This window comes from Falco rusticolus, chromosome 4 (genome assembly GCF_015220075.1).
Source record: "Falco rusticolus isolate bFalRus1 chromosome 4, bFalRus1.pri, whole genome shotgun sequence".
NCBI classification, from domain to species: Eukaryota; Metazoa; Chordata; class Aves; order Falconiformes; family Falconidae; genus Falco; species Falco rusticolus.
Window position 1 is genome coordinate 32,459,320 of NC_051190.1, and position 22,320 is coordinate 32,481,639.

Here is a 22,320-nt window from a genome sequence, read left to right on the forward strand (position 1 = left end):
ATCAGGTCCCTATCTGCCTCCCTATCCATCAACTCAAACCCTGTCTCCTGCACAGCCAGTCCCACTAACGCACCCTGCAACATCTAATTCAATGCCTCCCTCCTCTCCGCTGGTTTTACCACGTCCTTTTACACTTTCTCGAAGGAAATCACTTCCTTCAACTTCTTGCTTCTGTCTATTTACCCAGTTATCCCTGCCACTCCTCGTCAAATTTGTACTCCTCCAGCCTTCTTCATCCTCACCTCATACTCTTCTCATTGCTTCCTAATCCCAGGCTCATTGCCTGAGGTTCATTACCTGGTCTTCCTGTCCCTCATTTCTTGTTAGATCTCCAGTTTCCAGTCTTGACCATACTGGCTCCAACCTCTAGTGTTCCCAAGATATTTTAAAATTATATGTAACGGATACATTGCAAAATCAAATGAACCTCATTTTAAATGGAACTAAAGTAGACTCAAAGTGAGAATCAAGTTAGGAATCTAGCAGTAAATTTGCAGTAATAAAGTATTTGAGTACTTAAAAAGAAAGCAAAAGATGACAGATACAGGAAGAAATCCCTGGACAGACAGTACAGACAAACATTGCTACGGAAAGAAAAACAAACCTATTACACCTCTGCTAAGCAGGGCTCTAAAATCCAAGAAACATGAAAACCAGCATGCGCCAAGTAATCCCAATACATTTCCCACCACACAACCAACCACAAATTTGTCTCTTTCTTCATTTGAACAGTAACTACTGCTATAATCTGCAGCGTACACCAGCCTCGCCAACCAATTAATACTGAAACTGAGATTTAATATGTTACTTTTTCAGGGATCTTTTTAACAAGGATGCTGAAACACAGCCTTACAAATATTCCTCAAATATACCAAGGTATGTAACGTAATTCAGCTAATCAGTCCCCGACCCTCACATTTTCATACAGGTCTTAATCCCCCTTCATGTGCAGTGGAGATGAACAGAATAAATTGTGTTTAGCAGTTTTAGGTTTGGGCAGGAGCAGTTCAGAACGCTTTGGCTTTGCCTTTCAGGTGCTAAAACACACACCCACCCCACAGGTAATGATGGCCTTTTGCCCTTTTACACCTGGAAGCACAGTTATGTTGCCCACAGACAGGGGTATGATAATAGATGTGTTTTCATACTTCATTCCCTTTCACAAAAGGGACATTTATTCCTGTAAAGGTGTAAAATACAAAAAAAAATGTCCCTCCCCAATAATGTACTATTTTAAATTACACATTATACTTGCAAGGGTCCCATTTTAAGTTTCTCCACATATCCCTGCTGGCACACACTTCTGTGACAAGCATTTGTCACTTTTTAGCTACTCATTACAATGCACATTGTCCTTCACCTGCCCTGGCTAGATTTTTTTACATAGTACAGCTTTATAAACGGATAGAAAAAGAGAATCAAGTTTGTCTGTTGAAATTACATGGTTCAGTTGCCAAAACACCCAGCTGTGCGCTGGGACATCAAAGATAACTTCCAAAGAGCAGTTCACTGTGTCTGTGAAATGAACTGAAATGCTGACTTGTTAGCAATGTAATCATTAAAATGAAGAAAGAAACTAAACATTAGCATAGAAAGCCCTCGCTCACCTGCACCAGAGCCTCCTTCATAGCAGTCCAGTTTGAGACCCTCCATGCACATTCCAGTACTAGGTAAGGATTTATATGACCTTTGGACTGGCCATATTCTGTCAAAGGTTCCCACTGGTTCAATTCTTTAGAGCAACTACGAAAATCAAAAGCATTGTCAATTTGGTTAACAAAAAAATAAAAATTGAACAAAAGTGACTATAAATGTTGTGTATCAGAATATTATCTGCATAGTTGTTTGTCTATGAACAGCTCTGCAAGCACTGTAGAAGTCTTCTCCAGATGGGAAGATTTTTTTTATTATTATTTTTTTATTTTTTATTACCAGTTATAATACAGAAATCTGTGAACAGGGAAGAGCTGCATTTTGTGTCTCCCAGAACAACCATTTTAAATAAGAAAAACAAATTTTAGCTCCAGTCTGTTTCCACCAATATCAAATTACACTTTTACAACACTTCAGGCATATCACTTCTGAGGTTCTGTTAAGGGAGTAAAAACCAGCTTTTTTTATTCCCTTAAGTTTCCCCTGTATCTGAGCTAAGTCCTCAGCTAGGTTTATTCTCGTAACTAATGTTTTAAACAGCAGGGTATTTTACTTCAACTGCAGGGTAAAAATAGTTGTTCTACACCAGCTTTAAAGTCTTACCGAATCCAATGGTCTTCCCAGAGCTGATATTCAGGAAAGATCGAAGGAGAAGCATTGTTCCGTTCGTGCTCTTTTTTAGCCTTTTCCATTGCTTTTTCGTAAGTTTCTTGTGCCTAAATAAAATTTAAACCATTTTATTCTTCCACCTGCTATATACACATTAACTCAACACTTCCTCTACAAAAAAAAAGTTATAAGAAAACTTTTATAAAGTCTAAGTTTAAAAAAAAAAAAAGTGTAGTGTGTTAATTCATTCCTGAATATAGTCACTATTTTGCAGCTTTACAAATGTGATGGAAAAAACGACAGATGTGTTCAAAAATCTCAGCTTATCTAGTTATTACACGGCCTTTAAACTACTACTTTAGCCAGCAGAAAAGCTACAGTGCTTTCTATTTTAGAATACCGAAGTTGTTTATTAATATTCAGAATTTTTTTTCTGACCATAATATTTATTCTGACAGTAGAACTACTCAAATTGTTTCTAATGTCAAGAGCGTACCTGTTCAAAAAAGCCATGTTGTTCATAGGCAATAGCTGTTGCTGTCTCTGGGAATTTACAGCGCTTCTGCCACAGTCCAGCCCACATATCCTCTTCTTGTAGCAAAGAGTAGAGCTCAGCAAGGGAATCCAGTATTTCCTAGAATGTTAAGCACACTTACTTCTCCACAGCCAAGCTGTCCTTATAAAGCATAGTAGATAGCAAAACCACATGTTCTACACTGAGGCAAATTGAGAAAGACATGGAAAAAACTCCAGAAGGCAAGCAATTAGCAGCAACCAAGTACTGAGGACAACACTGCATTACATGACAAAAAAAACTACCTGTGGCTTGTACATTGATTCTTGCTTGTCTTCCCCAATAGATCAAACCATAGAAACCAAAAACAACCAACAACTAAGTTTTTAATGTAAAAGGAATCTAATATTCAGCTTCCTCAGCTGATCAGAAACATGCTTAAGTAGATCATAAATACCTGACAGACCACTAAACACAACAGCACCTATTTACACATAACTCAATTTTGTTTACCTTTAATAATTCTTTAAGGCCATATAATAACCAACTTGATTATGGAAACTAAGGGAGACAGACAACACAGAGTTCTACTCAAGATTTAAAATTAGGGGCAGAAATGGTTTCATGTAGTTCTACGGTGCTGCAGAAAATGAGTTAGTGTCAAAAACAAAAGGAAAAGAGGGATCAAGAGAGAAATATGAAAATATCAGTGACAGATGAAAGAAAAGCATGAGAAGTAGGTAAGACACAAAGCAGTCAATGTTGCAAGTGTCTGTATGCGCAAACACACAAGGACAGGAATTTCTTGACTGAATTAAGAGAAAATCAACACTAATAAGCTTCTAAATACAAAGATTTAGAAGTGCTTGTCCCCCTGTACTTGGCACTGATCAGGGGGCACCTCATATACTATGGGCAGCTGTGGCCCCTCACTGCCAGGGGGACGTGGAGGGGCTGGAGCGTGTCCAGAGCCGGGCAGGGGCTGGGGAAGGGGCTGGGGCACAAGCCCTGTGGGGAGCGGCTGGGGGAGCTGGGGGGGGTCAGCCTGGAGAGCAGGGGGCTCGGGGGGGGACCTGATCGCTCCCTCCAGCTGGGGGCTGTGGGCAGGGGGGGGTCGGTCTCTGCGCCCAGGGAACAAGCAACAGGGCAAGAGCAAACGGCCTCAGGCTGCACCAGGGGAGACTGACTCCCTGTATTAGGAAAAATGTCTTCACCGAAAGGGCTGTCAAGAACTGGAACAGGCTGCCCAGGGAAGTGGTGAAGCCATCATCCCTGGAGGTATTTAACAGACAGGTAGATATGGCACTTTGGGACATGGTTTAGTAGTGGACTTGGCAGCATTAGGTTTATGGCTGGACTCAGTGACCTTAAAAGGTCTTTTCCAACCTAAATGGAAAAATATGACTATGGTACCACCGCACTACACTATCACTGTTTTTTTCTCTTCTCATTTCACAAGGTATTTCAATTACTCTAACACTACCTGTTGAGGAGGAGTTATGCTTTCCTGCTCGTAAAATTCTGTTGTCTGTTTAGGCTTAATTTGTAGACTCAGTCCTTTTTCAAAGGCTTGATGTTCCAGCATCAGCGTAGAACGAAACCAGAGGTTATGAGTTTTACCCAAGTATTTCAGGACACAAGGTCTGATGGGAATGGGAGGAACACACTGTGACATGGCTTCCACAAAGCAATTCAGGGCACTCGGCTGGCAATCTCTCTGTACTTGATGGCTACCGCTGCACAAGAAAGGACTTATTTCACCTGCTAGAGCCTAGAAGAAAAAAACATAGTAATAGTTATCTGTTCAATCAGATTCTTCAATTCTCTAATTTAGATTTAAAATCTTGTTAATACATGGAACATTCATTTGATAACAGTATTTCTCTTCGTACACTGAAGGGCTCTATTTTTTTAAAAAAGATGTATTGAGGTATACAGCATTCACTAGTCACAAAGAACGGCAAACTCCTCAAAGCAAGTGAACAAGTCATTTATGACACAAATACATTTTCCTGGGACAACAGTCAGTTACAAAGGGGATTTTTTAAGTGAGAAGAGAGAGATTCTCACATGTTGCTGCCTGTCAGACAAGATTTTCCAAAGTCGTGAAAAAAGCTGTATCCAAGTCTTCTCTGCTAATGGTGTAGAAATATGACATAACTGAACAAAGGCACTCAGCAATGCTCCAGTCTAGAAACAAAAAGAAAGAGATGTATATAAATGGCAAAAATACAATTCAGTACTATGGAAAAACAGTTCAGAGTTAGACAGCTGTTTAAGCAGTAATGCAAATGCCTTTTCCAACCAACATGTCAAAAAGTTGTTTCCTCTAGCAATACAGACTACTGTAACAAGAGCTTAATCCTATTTTCATGTTGATCAAGACTCTGATGCATTACTGTAACCATTTAAAATTTAAAAAATAGGAAAGAAGTTTATTACTTCAGTAATAGGTATGATAAATTTCATTGGACAGAGCTGTTACTATTGTGAGAATTATTTCACATAGCTTTCAGCTAAAATTATTTTCTCAGAAATGATTTCAATGCAAGATGCTGATACACATTTTTGATCTCTGCCCTGTCTCTGCCATCACTATTTTCTTAACTGAACAGTTAAAATACATTTACAGGTGGAGTAGGATGAAATTGAAGTTTGGTAGGAAAGGGATACAGTAACAACTAGCAATTAAGTGAAGGCTTAAGAAATTTTTACCCTATGCAAATAAGAAATTACATCAGATTATAAGAGATATCTACATTAAAAAAATCAGCTAAAAAAAAGTGTGAGATTAAAAAAAAAAGGGGGGGGGGAAGGGATGTCAGATCAGTTTGAAGATTTCAGTATTAAAGTGTTTTGTCAAGAAACCAACCACCCATACCAACCTTCACTTCTCGAAGAGAGTCAAGAAATTTGTCATGCCGGTTGGTCAACATGTGCAGCTGGTTGCCGATGTCCTTCTCAGAAAGTTCCTTAGTTTTAGGTGTACTGGTCTGATCTCCTGGAGCCAATTCAATGTCTATTTCAACATCCTATACAGAAGTAAACAAATCAAAGATTGCAGATAATTTTCTACACACTTTTGCTTTTTTTCCCATACAAATACAAGATAGCCTTCCACTCAACTTATTTCAGGTCTCACTATTTCTGTTAGTTCTTCAGGTTCAGATATTACTAGAGTGCTATAGGAAAGAAAAGGCTAAATGAATGATGCAAGTTCTGAGAAACCCATGCTTGGTTAAAATACAATGTATTAAACAAGGATACACTGAACAATCTGTGCACCTCACCTTGGACACATATTCTCCAAACTTACTACATGAGAAACTAGGAAAAGCTATACACCAGCAAAGATTTTTCTACTGTACTTTCTGGAAGTTACCTCCTCTTTGGATTCACTGTTTTCCCTTTCACGAGGCTCTTGTTTGACATGGGTTACCATAGCGAATGCCGCTCTATCGTGACTGTCAGCAAGGTTGATAACGTTGGTAATAGAGGGCAGCATAGCACCCTGACAGCTTGTCCCAATCGTTGTATTCCTCTCACACACTGCCAACAGGAGCTAAACAAGGAGAAAAAGCAAGGGGAGTTTCTAAATACACAGTTAACTGCAGTATTCCAAGGAAAACATCACTATTGTTTAATATTTATCAGTAAGATAAAATTTGCAATAATACATCTAAGGCCTATTTATCACCGTCATTCAATAAATACACTAATATTTTTTCATCTTAATCTGATTGCATTTTGTCACCATTTTCAAGTTCATGACTATACTTTCAAGATTCGTTTTCAAATCTCTCCTGAAAATGCTGAAGAAATAGGAATCTTCTACGCCTAAATTCTGTATTTGGTACTTTTTAACATGTCTATTTAGTGTCCCCAGTCTGCTAATGTATACAAACTCTCACCGTTACAATGAAAGTCCTCCCAGAGTGAATGTTGTGGGGCTCAGGGAAATCTGAAACCAACAATGCTGGGGTTTATCTCTCCGGAAGGAGTTCTAATACTTTTAAGAGTACAAAGTTATCCTCACAGTCACTCTGAAGTCATGTTTTAATATGCAGATTGTTAAGAAATGTGGGGTGGGGGTGATCCCATCTTGTTTTAAATAAGCCAGCCAAAAATGCAATTTCATTTCAATGCAATCCCACCTAACCACTGTCATACGGCCAGAGCAGACGCTCTAGCCTTAACAGTTTTCTTGAAGTCATCCACTGTAATAATTCTTGTGGGGTTTTTTTTATAATTACTATAATTAATAAGAGATAGGTTTTCTTAAGCAGTATAAACCTGGTCATTAAGCTTTTTGCAGAGAAAAATAGATTTTAAAGGTTAATATTAAAGCCACCTTCCAAACATCAGCATTTCACAATTTAGACACTGCATTTATTTTTAAGCAGCACAGGAAGTATCTGAGGCAGCAGACTTGGTACTTTTAGCTTTGATACAGATAATACATACTTCAAGACACACACGGCACAATGCTTTTACACCCAGCCAAGCAAAATGGGGAATAAAACATAATTCTTTAATTATAATTGTATTTCTGATACAAATAATTTCCTCACCTCGATACACTGTTTTATCCAAAAGTGATTTCCCATTGCTTCCCAGTTTTGAGAACAGGTCACATAAAGTAGGCGCTCATAAACACGACGTTTCATAGAGTTGTCAAAGACCTCAAAAAATTTGGCTCGTATGAGTGGCTGGGCACAACGCAAACCCGAAAGAAATGCTGGCTCAAGTTTAGCAGTAAGTTCACTACCAGAAAGATTCTCATCCCTAAAATGAACAAAGATTAAATGACAGAGACATTAGTGAGAGAAGACTTCTAGGGTTTGTATATAACATCAAAAAATCAAAAGAGGTGATATTCTGTAGAAGCCCACAAGATATGACACAAATATATCATAAAAACTCTTTCAGGATAAAATCTTATCATAATTGTGAAGCACTTTCAGCCATATCTGTATTCTGTTTGAAATGACAAATGATATTCTGACTACCATGTCCACACCAGGGCTTTCCACAGTTAACCAGCAAACAGAACAGCAGCAAACAGTAACTCAAAATACTGCGAATTGTCAGCACAAAATTAAATGCCTGGCATTTGTTGTTGATAAGGTAATTATTTGAGTTATTTCATCATGTTACAAAACCTAGCAAAGTAACTCTTTTGAAAGTATAACTTACAACAAATTTCCAAGAAAAGAAGAATTATTTATACCCTATGAATGTGAAAAGACAGATTTCAGCTGTTACCACAGCGTTTAGAATACAATCGGCTACAAGGATGCCCCAGTATCTCGGGAAAGGAAGAGGTTGGGGCAGTAAATATATTTTAGTGGATCCAAAAAGAAAATCCTTTCCAATGAACTTCTATTTTCAAACTGTCTTCCGTAATGCATACTGTGGTCTCACCGAAATGAACTGATTTTGCTTTTTTTTTTTTTTTTCCCTGGGAGGGGAAGACATCACTTAATTCAGACCAAAAAAGACTGATGATACGTCATAAAGGTCATATATGGTAAAAACTATGAACCAGTACACTGCAATAAATGATTAATTGCTATAATTACCTATAGACATAGTTAACAAGGTCTAAGAACTGGGCATTTAATTCAAGGTCTTCTGGAAAACGCTTTTCAATGTAAGTCATCATTTTCACTAGTAAAATGGACTTCTCCCGGAGAGTAGGTGTCTGTGTTAAAAGAAGACGTGATTAATTTTGTCAATTCATCTTAAAACGTGCAGAGAACTGGCACATTCAAAGTACACCTCAGCCATCCTTTATATCCCTCTTTCACTTCTGAAGTACTGAAGAATAGCTTGGTAGAAGGTCATAGTTCTTAAATAACTCAAGCATTTATCCTTCTAATATATGCTAGAGAATTTTAAAATCATGACTAAAACCAGGTTTAAGTAGTTCAATGATTACAAAAATCTAATGTATATTTGTAAAAAGTGTAGGTCCTTTCATACAGCACTAGGTTGTCACGTATCCAACTCCAACAGAAAATACAGCAAATTGAGAAGCCACAAAACGTTACAGGAACAACACAATTTAAACCTGCATTACTCCTCCTCCTCCTGAAGAATCTCTTTATCCATGTTAATGTAAAACATATTTTAAAACTTCTACTTTAAAACAAGTACTCAGCAAAACAGCACTTGAGATCAAACACCTAATATAAGCCTATAAAATGCCAAGTATCTTTAAATCCAGTTACTTTTACAGGAGATGCAAAATATTCCAACCCTCATCAAGTGCATCTAAATATACACAACAGATACTTATAACCCTGTCAAAAACTGATGAATTGTAACAGTGTCTTATAGTTATTCAATATTTGAGAGCATTATCTTCTCAATTTACCTGATTAGCTGCCATTGGGGAATTGTTTTTCACCCACTCTTCCACTATTTTTACCACTGCACGAAGAATTTTGGCATCAGTAGATTTTTCAATGAGAGATGTCAGAATAGCTTGTATGAAATTTTTCCTCATTTCCATGCTCATCACAGCCAGCCGAGTTTTCACAAGGTCCAGGCTTAGCATCACCAGTTCACTTGTACCTGCTACAGATAATTGTAATCCTTTGTTGTTGTTTTTTTGTGTATATGCATATAAAACACCTAGTAAAACTTTTTTCAAGGTAAGCTACTGTAATTTTAAAAATAGCAACAACCATATCTATTACCTGGAAATATATCCCCAAAAATAATGTTTTCAGAACAACTACTTTCCATTCCTGAACAACTGAGACAGACTCCTTCAAAAAAAAAAAAAAAACAAAAACAAAAAAAAAAAAAAAACAAAAAACAAACAAAAAAAAAAAACCCAACCCAAATCCATTCAAAATTCTAAAGGCAAGCCTGTGTGGTTTCATTTCAGTAAATCTTTGGTAAAAGGCGTTACAGAACCCCAGTACTGGAAAAACTAAAGTTAAACTTGTGAATGAAGTACTCCATGATGGAGCAAACCTATTCTGTCCTGTTAGTTTCCCGATTGGCTTATCTGTCAAGTTTAGTAATTTTCCACCTGTTTCCCAGTATTAATAAAAATTGCAATTTTCTCATTTAACTATTTAAAATATGGGCTGGGAATCTAACAGCAGCAATTCTTTCGAAGTATTTTCTACAGTAGCTTATTCATTAATAAATTACAGTGCTTGTTACTAGCACTGGATTTTCTTCTACAAGAACATCTGACTTTTTTCAATGACTCACGACCTAATCCATTTGATGACAGAATTGTACAGAGTGAAGAAGCTATTTTAAGATAAAAACAAAGCATCAGCTCCAACAAGTTCATTTCACAAAGCTGTTCCAATGTTATCAAATAGGAAGGAGTAAAAAAACGCAAAAGCACAGAATAAGCAAAAAAATTCAGCCCCTCTCCCCTCAACACTATAAACTCTTTATAGAAATACTGAAATTCTTAAATGCTGTAGCTCAGCAAATATTCACTAATCATTCACTGAAGTGTTTGGGTTAATACTGAAATTGATATAGAGTAAGCACCTAACAAGACCTCAAAGTGCATTTTTATCGTTTGATACATTAGTAGTATTTCTCACTAATGCCAAAGTATTTTTCAATATGTAATAATGCACACAAATCTACAAAATCATTTGGATCCCTTTAGGATGAAGGGATCTTAATACTTTACAACACATCAAATAATTGACACCCCTAAACTATATAGTGCAATACCTGTATTTGCTTCTGCTGTTCCTGCTGTAGCCTGTGGGTTTAAATGTTCCCTGACCATCTTCTGCAGAGATCGCATAAAAACTGAGATCAATCTGTCAATATAGCTGGGATTGTTACTGCATGCAGACTTCAGAATCATCAAAGTACCTATAATTAAAAACAACACTTAATGAAGTAAAACTTTTACTGAGCATGACCTGAGAAAAGTAGAGATTTCCAACGTGGATATTCTCATTTCATGGACGAGTACAGAAAAACATTCAAGCTGTGTTTTGTCCTGCCATGAAGGAAGCATGGGACTACCCAAGCTACACTATAAATGAAGACAGATTTGAAGAAAAACTTCAGTTTCAACTTTAATCTTTAGTCTATTACTAAAAAGTTATTTTTGCATTAATCAAAATATTTTGAAGTCTGTATAAAGCATGTGATGGAGGTCAAGGGGGAGAAAGGGAGGACAGAAATAGAGGCATTGAGAGTAGATACTTTTCCAACATCTGGGAGGGGGGGCGGGGGGGGGGGGGGAGAGAGAGAGATTTAACCAGCCAAAATTAAACTACTCTTAATGTTGCACATTTTTTTAGCAGCAAAAAGTAGCAAAACTTTTACATGAATAGGCCTTGGTTTAGTAATTAAAAATCAAGTAAATAAAAACATTACACAATCCTGGGTTTCTAATCTTATTAGTTTCAGTAGCTAACTTTTTCAATCTGCAGTAAGAGCTGGTTTCAGCACAGTTTACGAATGCACTATGCCTACAAGATCCCAGTCCTTTCAAATTACACAGTTGTTAACGATGCCTATCCCAACATAAGCTTATCCATGTTTGTGCAAACCAATCAGTTTTAGCAATATCTGCTTTAAAATACTTAACCGTTTTTTAAAAGTGCGCCCATCCTGCCGAACTACACCCTCTAAAAACACCTACAGCTATCCCCTTCCTTACTACAACTTCACAATTGAACAAAAGCCTACAACAATATTTAAAGGAGTGTGCTTTGTTCGTTGAATGGCTGCTTCAAAAGTTTTGATCTCTTTTTGTGCTCAGATGTGTACAAAATTCATCACACAAAGTTCAGCCTCAAACACAAAATAACTAAGATGTGCACCACCTGACAGACTGTAGTGCTGCTTTTAAGCAAGCTCTGGACAAAATGTAAGAAACATCTTTCTTGGTTAGTTTGTTGTATAGCACATCCTGACATCTGACAAATAGGCAATTCCCAAAGCAAAATTACAACTATCTACACAAATCACAGAGCAGAATAGTGAAGGACATTTGCCATTAAAATCAGCAAGTTTTCCAAAATTGTGCAATTTCAGGTCTGTATTACCAACACAACCAGTTCCAGGCCAAACTGTATTATTGCAATACATCCTTGCCATTGTATTATGTAGCTGAGTTTTTTAGCAACTAAGTATGAAGAACAAGAAAAGGAAAATTTCAGCTGTTCAGAATGGCATATGCTAAAAACTCAGATTTGCTCACTCAAGAAAAAATAGCATTTTTGTAATTTCTTACTTACTGAGAACTCAAGATCTATATATATACACAAATCTTCCCACCCTATTTAAATCAGCTGATAAACAAGACTTTAAAAACAACTGAAAAAGAGTAAGGCAATAAAATGTAAGAATGTTTACACAGATTCCTTGAAATATTCTACTGCATCTCAGAATACTACCCAGTATTCCAGTAACTTTTACTTTATATTTTGCTTAATCTGAATGCTGCACCTTTTTCCTATACCCTTTAAATACAGAAGGCTTCCATGTGGCACAATTGCAGCTCCCCACTTCCAGTAACTGCTCCCAAATCATACAGAAGACAGAATGCAATGAACCCCCAATCCCTTTCTTCACAGATGAAAAGACATCCCAAGCTCGTCTCTCAAGTTAGCCTGAAATGCTTCCCACAGCTTCCTCTCCGTGGTACAGATTTCAGCTTCCTTATGGAGAATAAAAGCTCATGACAAAGATCATATTCGTGAATACGCACTCCATGTATATCTGCTAGAGATGTGGGAAACTTACCAAAGAGCTGAGAAGGGTTAGCATTAGTGGCTTTTTCATAATTAGTAAGTCCTTCATAAATAACCTTTCCAACTGCAGCATAAAGGCACTCCAGCTCTTCATACTTGGAAGCTACACTTGAGGTACCTGCAGAGTTTAGAGAGTTGTGTTTACTTTTGGTAACATTAGCCACAGCACAGGCAAGGAACAGTTACACGGTGAACACAGAGTCATCTATACCACGACCAGAACTTTATCTTGCTAACAAACCAAAGTAACATAAGCAGATCCCTCATTTATAAAAACCTCTTTATTATACAACCAATATGTATTTTATAATAGTGTACCATTACTTCTGAATAACTCATTTTGATGAGAAGTCTTATAGTAGTGATTTTTTTTGGAGAGAGAGGATTACCTAAATTAGTGCATATTAAGACATGGCGCACTACCTGTCGTCTTTCTTTTTTGTACTCTATCTCCCTTCCTTGTTTTAGGAAAACATCAAAGCTTAGCAACTAAAAGATTTGCACCTCTGAAACTGAAAAATTATAATTGCAAAAATACGTTAAATTTATAGCATGCATTTCTTGAACCAAAGTTATGACAGCCACAGGTTATTAAGTTTTTATGTCAATGGATAATGTATTGCACACAATTACTTATTTCAGCTTTTCTTTTTTTAAACAGAGGTTGAAAGTGCAAGCTAAAATGGACCATTAAATGCAGGAATCATAAAACAAGAGTATTAGCACATTCCAAAGAGTATCTTCACCCCGCCCTTGATCACTTACGTTATGCAGCAATAAAGGATAAAAGGAGGAAGAAAATGCCACATACTTGGTTCTGTAGGGAAAATACCCATCAAGCGAGAAAGCAAACTGTGGACTGCTCTCAAAACCTTGGTGTTTCCACAAGTCATACAAGCTGCGACGCCTCGTTGCAGGGGTTTGAAGCTGCTAAGGATAGCAGGGGGCTGCAGCACAGTCAACAGGAAACTTAAGACCTCTAAGCCAGTGCAAATGTTGGCAAAATTGGCCTGATTGGGTTGTTCCTGAAGAGAACACACGTAAAAAGGCATTGAGTGGGGGAAATCATCAAGTATTACACAATTAGTAAATCCATATCAAATCTGTTGACAAGCTGTAATAAGGCTGAGGTTTCTACACTGGCAATGTTTTACATCAATCTTTTGATTAAGTCACACAATATAAAACTGTAAAATACAAGGTGCTCTAAAATCTTTAACCACAGAAGTGTTACTTAAGCATTTACAGGTATATTCCTTCTGGTGTTTTTTGTGGTCCTTCGCTTTGAAAATTTGCCTGCAACCTTGTGGTTAGAAATGCTTTCAACAGAGGATTGTGTTTTATCTCCTTGTCAACATCTCTCAGAGACAGACCTTCCATGAAGAGCTAAGACAGCGTATTCTGTGGTAAGTTATAGCTTAAAGATTAGAAAAGGGGATATCTGGAACAAAAAGGAAAAAAAAAAAGGAAATAAAACATCTCTGGACATATCTTTGTAAGCCTACAAAATCATCAAGATAGTAAATTAGCCTGTTTCCTGCAAAAGCCTTAGTCTTTTCTTCTGAGCCTCTTGTATAACTAATGCCATATAGCACAAAATTAAGATATAAAATTCCTGTTCCAAAGGGCTCATATCCTTGTATTAAGTAAACATCAGCAACCACCACCTTCCTCAGGTCTGATGGCTGGTATGACATGTTTGTTTTGCGGTGGGCAAAGGAGAAGTGGAGTGGGCTAGGTTTTGATTTTGGCTCACTCTTAGATGCAGCGCACTTAGCCCACCTTCCACAAATTCATGGAAGATGATAAACTGGAAGATTTGTATGAAAAAGGCAGAGGAAAACGATAGCAGTTCGCATTCTGGTAGCATAAAACTCTCCAAATTGCATGCTCTAATGCTATTTTCACATCTTCACCATCTTCGCCTCTGTTTGGGAAAGCAAGGGCCAACGCTGGTCTGTACGGTAACGTGCAGCTCTTCTTCAGCAGCCAGCACACAGGTACTCACAACTTTCTCTGTCTTCAGTGCACATGGCTTTGCTGAAGTCATACTGCTGTTACTGCACGGCCTCCATCAACCGGCACTACAACAGCCTTGCAGCTGTGCAAGTGAGGAAGATGAGGACGAGGCAATCCTTGCACAGCAATGGTCAGAATTGACTCTGGTTTTTCCTGTTGCAGGCTATCAAATGCCATAAACAGGAAAAAAATTATGACTTTTAATGGCAATTTTCACTCAGGTTGCACACTATTTGGGAAAAGATGAGTAAAGCAACAAATATGAGCTCCCTGGAGCACTGAACATTTGTAAATCCATAACAAATGGAGCCACATCAAAAACTCTTCCAACAGAAGGAGAAAAGGATGAAAGTACATACTTGCCCTTTCAAGAACTATCTCCATAAAGACAACAGCACTATTGAAGTACGGCACATGCAAATCATCGTTTGAAAAAAATAGGCCACAGCAAATTTTCATGTAATCTTAGAGATTTTAAAATTTACAGAAGTAGGCTATATTAGTCCTTTATTCAAAGAAACAGAAAAGCGACATCAAGGGAGCTCCTAAAAATTTAACACTGTAAGATTTACCAATCTATTAAATAGCATGATACAAATAAAATAGGTGTAAAAAAAGTTACTATATGGCAAAAAGCACAAAAACAGCACAGAGATTATAAACAAAATATGTTGTAGCACCAAATACAGGAAGCCAGCCTTTCAGTGACTTCATATAATCATAATGTAGTCAGAAAACCAAGAACCAATAAAAGCAATCTCAATATGTAAAACTTTCTATCAACAGAAAAGCAAAAAAACACCATCCAAACAAGCAAACTACAACCTATTTCAAAATTGAAGTAATTCAGGAAGTTACTCCACCTGCTCCTAAGTCTAGTTTAATGTTTTAAGTACTGCAGCTATACAAATTATAACCACCGATACAATTCACATACTTAACAGATTATGTAGTTCACTACAAAGAAGAAAAGACGAAGACTGTAAAAATCAGCATCAAGATATCGCTAGTATTCAGTCAATGTATGGGCTAGTGAAACCTGAAGACCTACAGGACTAGAATGTTACCTACCACAGTCATTAGCAGCTTATCAAACCACTGCAACTTCAGTTCCGATTTTGGCCACATGTCTGGCCGTAAAGCTGTTTTCAGAAGGTTGACACAGCGGCGAGACAGCAGTTCCCCAGGAGATCCAGCAGTGTTTGAGTTGTCATTTACCTAGCAATTAATCAGAGTTAACAAAATGACACCCTTTTGTAACCAACTCATTAATTCATTATGCATTCCAAGCAAGCACATAATTTCTTATTTCTGAAATGGATGAGCTTACATAGTTTTATCAGTATAGTCACAGAGTATTTAACTACATAAAAAGCTGACAAGTAAACATCAGTACTGGTGTCTAAAGTGCTAGCTAATTACCCCAAATCACCCATCAAAGGTATATTTTGAAAAAAGTTTAATCCCATACACTACAACTCTGAACATGCTCAGGATGGTTAATCTTTTCTGTTTGCAAGATATGTGTAAACACACGTAGCTCTTTCTTCAATTCATCTTCATACTTCGAGAGTGTGTCTATTCTGTGCAATGGACTGCAGAGTATAAAATCCCGCGTTACTTACCAGCTGAGTCTGCTGCAGAAGGAGAAGCCATAAAATTTGTCAGCTTTGAGCTACACCCTGCTAATTTTCCCCACTCTAGAAAAGTTAATTCTTACAAAATATGGTGAAAAGCTTTAGTCCTACATGCTGCGTGAAAAGAAGTAATACCATGTATTTGATCTTGAAAACACAATTACAATCATTATCCTTAGAGATGTAATTCACATAGTCTTCCCCTATTATAAACTCTCTAGTTTTTGGATAAAATATTTTTGCCGTTAAATCTAGGCAATAGAACAAGCATACTTTGCAGCATCAGGCAAATACATAAACGAATTAAAAAAAAAACGCTTATGGGCACTTTCTGAAGTCTGCCTGGCTCCAGCCAAATTCTACTACTCATGTTCATTTCAATCATGTCATTCCTGATGATATAGTACTTGCTTGAAAAAGAAAGTAAAGAATAAACAAACATTTCTAGTAAAAATACTAGAAATGATCAATAGCACAGTAAAATGGAGTCGAAATTTCAGAATCTGGATTGCAACTGTTCACATTTGAAGTTTTAATTTCAAAGTGCACACTCCCTGTGGCAAGCTCTAAACATACAATGCCAACAATAAGAAGCTAAAGCATACTTCTCTTGAATAATATCCATCATTTGTGACATCAAAAACACACAGAAATTTTACCAAATTCAGTTTCTTTCCTCCTTAAAACAGAAGTATTTTACTACTTCTACAATTTCACATTAAAGTTTCTGACCTTTTAGCAATATAAAGTACACAAACACTAGAATAATCTAAGCATAAAAGGACTCTTACGAAAAGAGGTGTTTATGGTTTTGACTACTAATCCCGCATTGGTATTTGCATATCGGAATAAACACATTACCTGGCAAGCAATTCTAATCAAGAAATTCACGACTGTATCTGTATGCTGCTTGTCAATCGGCTTGGAAAGAAGCGCATCAGCTCCTGGCAAGGACTGGCTACGTCCAAATACCTGCAGGTATACAAAACACAAAAACCATAAGCAACACTGGAAAGGATAACAACAAGTACAACAAATTTAAAATATTTTTTAAAACCTTAACTTTCAATTCAGGGAGCTTTGAGCTAGGTGGAAAAAAAATAATTGCACTAAATTGCTTAGTGAATGCAGGTTATAATTTCAGAGTGTCTGAACAAAATTTTTCTCTTACGGCACTTATTGCTCCTGTAGCTGTCCTGAATCGTTTTACTTCTTGGCCAGAATCCACAGACAACCCTCTCTTAACAGCAGATAAGGCAGAACCTGCTCCTTCTCCACTTGCACTTGAATCCATATCTGAATCTGGCTGAAATATCACAAATGTATGTGTTAAAAAAGCGTTTAACTGTATAACAGTTCAATCTTTACCAGTTTCTTTAGACTTCCTACCTGCTGGTCTTTAATTCTTTGCAATTCCCACTTAATAACTACTTCAGCAAGATCCACAGCTAATTTTCTTTGCTCTATTGTAACACTGGGAGTGAAGCCCAGTCTCTGCATGGCACTAACCATATGCTGAACCAAGTGATGCCTCACTGGATAATAAACCTGAAAAGAAGGTTTCACAGTCATGTTAGCCATTAACCAATAAAATTCTACACAAAAACAGAGCCAATATAAAGCAAAACGGTAAAAGTGTCTTTAATCTCAAAGCCTACTAAATCTGTACCATGTTCAAATTTTGCAATCTGGAAAAGTAACTGGTGTTTTGCAAATAAAACTTTTCAGTGGTGACTACTGGTTTCATATACCCAAATGAAGATTTTTTTTGAAAATACATTATTTTTCTCAAGGACCAATCATTCCAATTTTTTGCTGATCCTTTTAGAGAGCTACAACTCACATTTGAACTCAGATATTTTTTCAAAAAGCACCGAGGCATTGATTCATGAAAAGCGACTTAAATGTATATTAGGTAGCTGTTACTTCACGTCGTATTTTAATACAGTTTCAAAAATACTCCTATATAGATATTCTGCAGCATTCCTCCATTTGCTTAATACTTCCCAACATACATTAGCTGGAGATAAAAGTTGTCTAGTTAACCCCACAGAATATATAAAGTCAATAAACAAGAATTACTGGAGGATGGAAAAGAATATCGTTCTGCACTTTTTTTAAACAACTTAAAGAATCTTCACAGATCTGTTAAAGAGCACTGCTAATGCATGTGCAATGAATTAACCTTGCAGACTTTCACCTAACATTCTGACTTCAATCGTGATAAAGCTTAATAAGTGGCTTGCTGCTTAATTTTAATAGTTTTCAGTTTTAAATAAATAGCTTTGCAGACAGTTGATGCCTTTTCAAGATAAACCATATAAATCAGATTATAGTTTTCTAAGCAAACTGCAGTTAACATTCTTGGTATCTGAGATACCGTGACTGCCAGAACTGGTGCAAGTACCTTGAAATGTTGTACTATCAAGTGCAAAATATGTACTAGTTGTGGAACTGTATGACCCTCTTCCACAATGATTTTTCGCGTCCAGTGAGTCAGCATCTGATGTCCATCCTCCATTCGAGCAGGCACAGCCGGAGTCAGAATGGCCATCGCTTGCCTGACAATAGCTCTGGCCTCCATAGCATGAGCTTTTAGAAGACTGTGAAAAACCTAAACAGCAAAGATTCTGATCAACATTAATATTACATATATTTTCAAAAATAAAGCATTTATAAAGAAAAAGAAACTACAATACACAATTCTCTAAACACCATTTTTTCCTGAAGGCCCATAATTTGTTAAATACATGATGATACTTCATTATGAGAGGTATACAGCATATATTTCCGTTTCCCTTATGTTCCCTTTTTCTTCCTCCCTCTCCACTGTGCAATTTCAAGTCTTCCTTCGGTCCCCACATTCTACCACAACTGAAATGTGTGTATTTTTTAAAATGAAGAAGCATTACCAATTTTCCTAATTCAATCAAGAGGACTTTTCACTGTCCCATTTACCCTCTCTTTCTTCCCTTACCATCAAAACTCTTTCTATACTCTTCTACCCCCAAATAAATTTGTATTAATATTTGGCTTGCTGCTTCTTTCTTTGTTGCATACGGATTTAACTAAGTATCCAAAGTACGTATATATATATTATTTTTTTTAACTAAGTAAACTAAGTATCCCAAACTACTGTGCACCCTCTCCTCTGCATTTTTAAATAAAAGAAAGCCCACTAAAGAACTTATCAACATCCCTTACATGTATGAATACAAGCCCATAGTCAATACCTGCAGAACTATCTTCTTATGTATGGCAAATTTTGCAATGATGTGTGCCAAAAGTAAATGTCCACTGTATTTGCATGCTGGGTCCACACAAGCCTTGGACAAGAGACAAGGCCAAGCAAATGTCATGAGGCGTCGTAGTTTGCTGTTCCGGTTTTTGTTATTGTCATGAATGTGATGTGGAGCATGCTCAACCAAAAGTGTTGCAAACTGCAAGAGATATATCCTGAGAGAATCCAGCATATCAGCCTGTTTTTCTGGATCAAGTACCTAGTCCCAGGGATGATCCAAGAGGAGAGGAGAAAGGTGAGGAGAAAAAAGAACAGTGACAAAAAAAAGACAAAAAAAATAAAAACAGAAAAACAAAAAAACCAATTTTATTATAGTTTTTTTTTGCTTTTTGAGCAGTTTTTAGTAAGACTAATAAAGTATACCACTTTTTTTATTCAGTTTAATACCCACAAAACAACCTCCTGAGTTGAGAACTTTTAAATAACAAGCACACCTAGGAACTTCTGAAGTGCTAACCTACTGGGGACGACGCCAGGAGGATGACAAAAAAACCCAAACACAACACCCCCCCACAATCCTCCTCTTTAACAACACCTATTTTATAACTCCTAACTGGTTCAACGAAATCAATGTGAATTACAAACATACTGATGTCCAGTCATGGAAATCTTTGCTTATGCAAAAGACTGGGATTACAGCCATATAAGCCCCATTTCTGAAGACAGACGTTCAAGTTGTAAAGGTACCATGAACTGAAGTCCAATCCTAATGATGACTGAGGGATCTCACACCAGTTCAAAATTATGATGTGATTTGATATACCTGATCGTAGTATTTAGAAATAGCACAACTAATTCAAATCAGGATTGAAAAGCCAAATGAGAGAAACAACTTTTTAATTTTCCAACACTTTAATGTAAACAATCCTTGTTTACCTTTGTTATAAAAACACTAGTGATGCTTTCTGGATTATCTCCCTCTGGGTTTGGAGGTCCTAACAGCTGTTCACCTTCTCCCTTTTCAAAGCTGTACAGGAAAGCCGGATTCAGGATATGTTGCAGCACCTACAGAATACAAACAAAAAAACGATTATATTCAACTACTGGATTCTTCTAACAGCAGTCAACATTCGAGTAATTTCATATGCAAACCTGCATGTTAGACACACTTGCTGCCTTACAAAAGGCAGTGATACATGAAACCTTAAAGAAACAGATACACATGGATTCCCCCCCCCCCCCTTTCCCCCTTAAAGGGCAAAGATTCTTAGAAAGTGTAATCTGAAGTAGTCAGCACTGAAAGCAAGATAAATTGCTGTCTCTGTTTATTATCACTCTTCTTCAGGTATGATATTTTCACCTAAATGACTCTGCCAATTATCCAACTCACTGACATTTAAGTAAGCAAGTTTTGTTGCCCTTGTTCCCAAGAAGAAAACTAAACCTAAATTCCAGGCTTCTTTGATTTAATTGCTTTCGTTACCTTGGCTTTGAGCTCATCTCCAAAGTTTGGGTCATTGAAGTCTACAAATCGGAAGAACAAAGCCCGTTTCTGGGGAATACTGTAGTTTTTGGGGATCTCTTCTTCCATGTATTCTTTTAAGAAAGTCATATTGCAGAGAAATCGACCTGTAAAAGCTCGAAGCAACTGGAAGAGCAACTCTATATCACCATAATTCCTTCTGTAAAAGAACATTAAAAAAAAGCTTCTGTGAAAAAATACCCAGCCAAACTACTATGCTAATGACTTGATAAAGAAACTAGTCTTGGTTTTAAATGAGCACAGGCAGGAGCAAGCAGTGTCAGAGGCATGGTTTTAGAGCTAACGGCAGTATTACAAAATATATTAAATTTTCTCTTCAATAACTACAAACCATTTTATAGTACCCCTACACACCTTTACAGTATTTTCAAAATTTATTTTAAAAATATATGCAAGCTATAGGAAATAAATGTTTTTACGTACTTGCAGTAATTCAGTAAGCAATATGCCAATAGCTTAGGTTCTTTCCAATTAGTTGCTGCCATATTCTCCTTACGATGTCTCTCCTGAAAAGCTTCACTCACCCAAACACGTTTCAGCTGATTCACCAAAGAATGTTGATTTGCTAACCAACATTCATCATTCTTAACAATAATACTTATGATCTGTCAAAAGCAAAACAAGACAAATGCACAGTCAACACGCAATAGATCTGTCAGTAGAAAAAAATTATATAAAAGCACTTCTTTAAGGTCAAAATCAAAGGTTTTAAATATTTTTTTTTTTAAAAGTCAAATAAAAACTAGTCTATATTGATTTTTACAGGAATTTCTTATTTTAAAAAGATGTTTCTGTGGCCATGTTTTCCTCTTGTATCGTACTTGATTTTTAAGAAAAGAAAGTATAGTTCACCTCAAGTCTTCTTTCCCTTCCTACAGTGACTGACTACAAACAGTTCACATTTTTACAATTGTTTTTCTATGAGCTATAACACATACACACACTTGAAAGTCTGCACGTAACAGGCTTGTAGCTAAAGAGATTTAACTATCTAGTTCAGAGACAAACAAGAATAAATGAATACCTTGATAGCCTGGAACTGCAGATCAAGACGCATTGTGGTAGTGCTTGGAGAACCAGGTCTAACAGCTGCTTGGGTACCAACAGGTAACAGCAGAGTGATAAATCGGTTAGGATTAGCTGCCAGTACATCTCGTAGAGGTTTGGCATCTTTATGTTTTAAGAAACTCTGCAGAAGGGGAAGACATAATTTTAATAACAACCTTTAAAAGCAAAAATAACAAAGGTCTATATCATCCTGTAGATTTTATATTCCTCCCTTAAGTTGCAGAGGTTATATTTCACATACATAAAAATAACCTCTACAACTTTAGTAATAATCC

The 22,320-nt window shown here is 36.9% G+C and overlaps 1 protein-coding gene across 5 annotated transcripts in view; it reads right to left on the minus strand.

The window, feature by feature from the left end:
- The window catches only part of LOC119146191 (transformation/transcription domain associated protein), a 96,881-nt gene that overhangs the window by 35,582 nt on the left and 38,979 nt on the right, over positions 1-22,320 (minus strand). For all 5 annotated transcript variants that reach the window (XM_037383498.1, XM_037383501.1, XM_037383499.1 and 2 more), the window contains 23 exons: positions 22,002-22,166; positions 21,401-21,582; positions 20,918-21,116; positions 20,371-20,499; positions 19,427-19,693; positions 18,601-18,807; positions 17,583-17,741; positions 17,365-17,499; positions 17,055-17,165; positions 15,628-15,774; positions 13,349-13,562; positions 12,530-12,655; positions 10,496-10,642; positions 9,156-9,358; positions 8,359-8,480; positions 7,348-7,561; positions 6,159-6,338; positions 5,662-5,808; positions 4,847-4,966; positions 4,260-4,547; positions 2,759-2,896; positions 2,257-2,369; positions 1,608-1,743 (listed from right to left, as the gene is read on the minus strand). In XM_037383498.1, the coding sequence (XP_037239395.1) occupies positions 1,608-1,743; positions 2,257-2,369; positions 2,759-2,896; positions 4,260-4,547; positions 4,847-4,966; positions 5,662-5,808; positions 6,159-6,338; positions 7,348-7,561; positions 8,359-8,480; positions 9,156-9,358; positions 10,496-10,642; positions 12,530-12,655; positions 13,349-13,562; positions 15,628-15,774; positions 17,055-17,165; positions 17,365-17,499; positions 17,583-17,741; positions 18,601-18,807; positions 19,427-19,693; positions 20,371-20,499; positions 20,918-21,116; positions 21,401-21,582; positions 22,002-22,166 (3,849 nt within the window). The remainder of the gene's footprint in view (positions 1-1,607; positions 1,744-2,256; positions 2,370-2,758; positions 2,897-4,259; positions 4,548-4,846; positions 4,967-5,661; positions 5,809-6,158; positions 6,339-7,347; positions 7,562-8,358; positions 8,481-9,155; positions 9,359-10,495; positions 10,643-12,529; positions 12,656-13,348; positions 13,563-15,627; positions 15,775-17,054; positions 17,166-17,364; positions 17,500-17,582; positions 17,742-18,600; positions 18,808-19,426; positions 19,694-20,370; positions 20,500-20,917; positions 21,117-21,400; positions 21,583-22,001; positions 22,167-22,320) is intronic.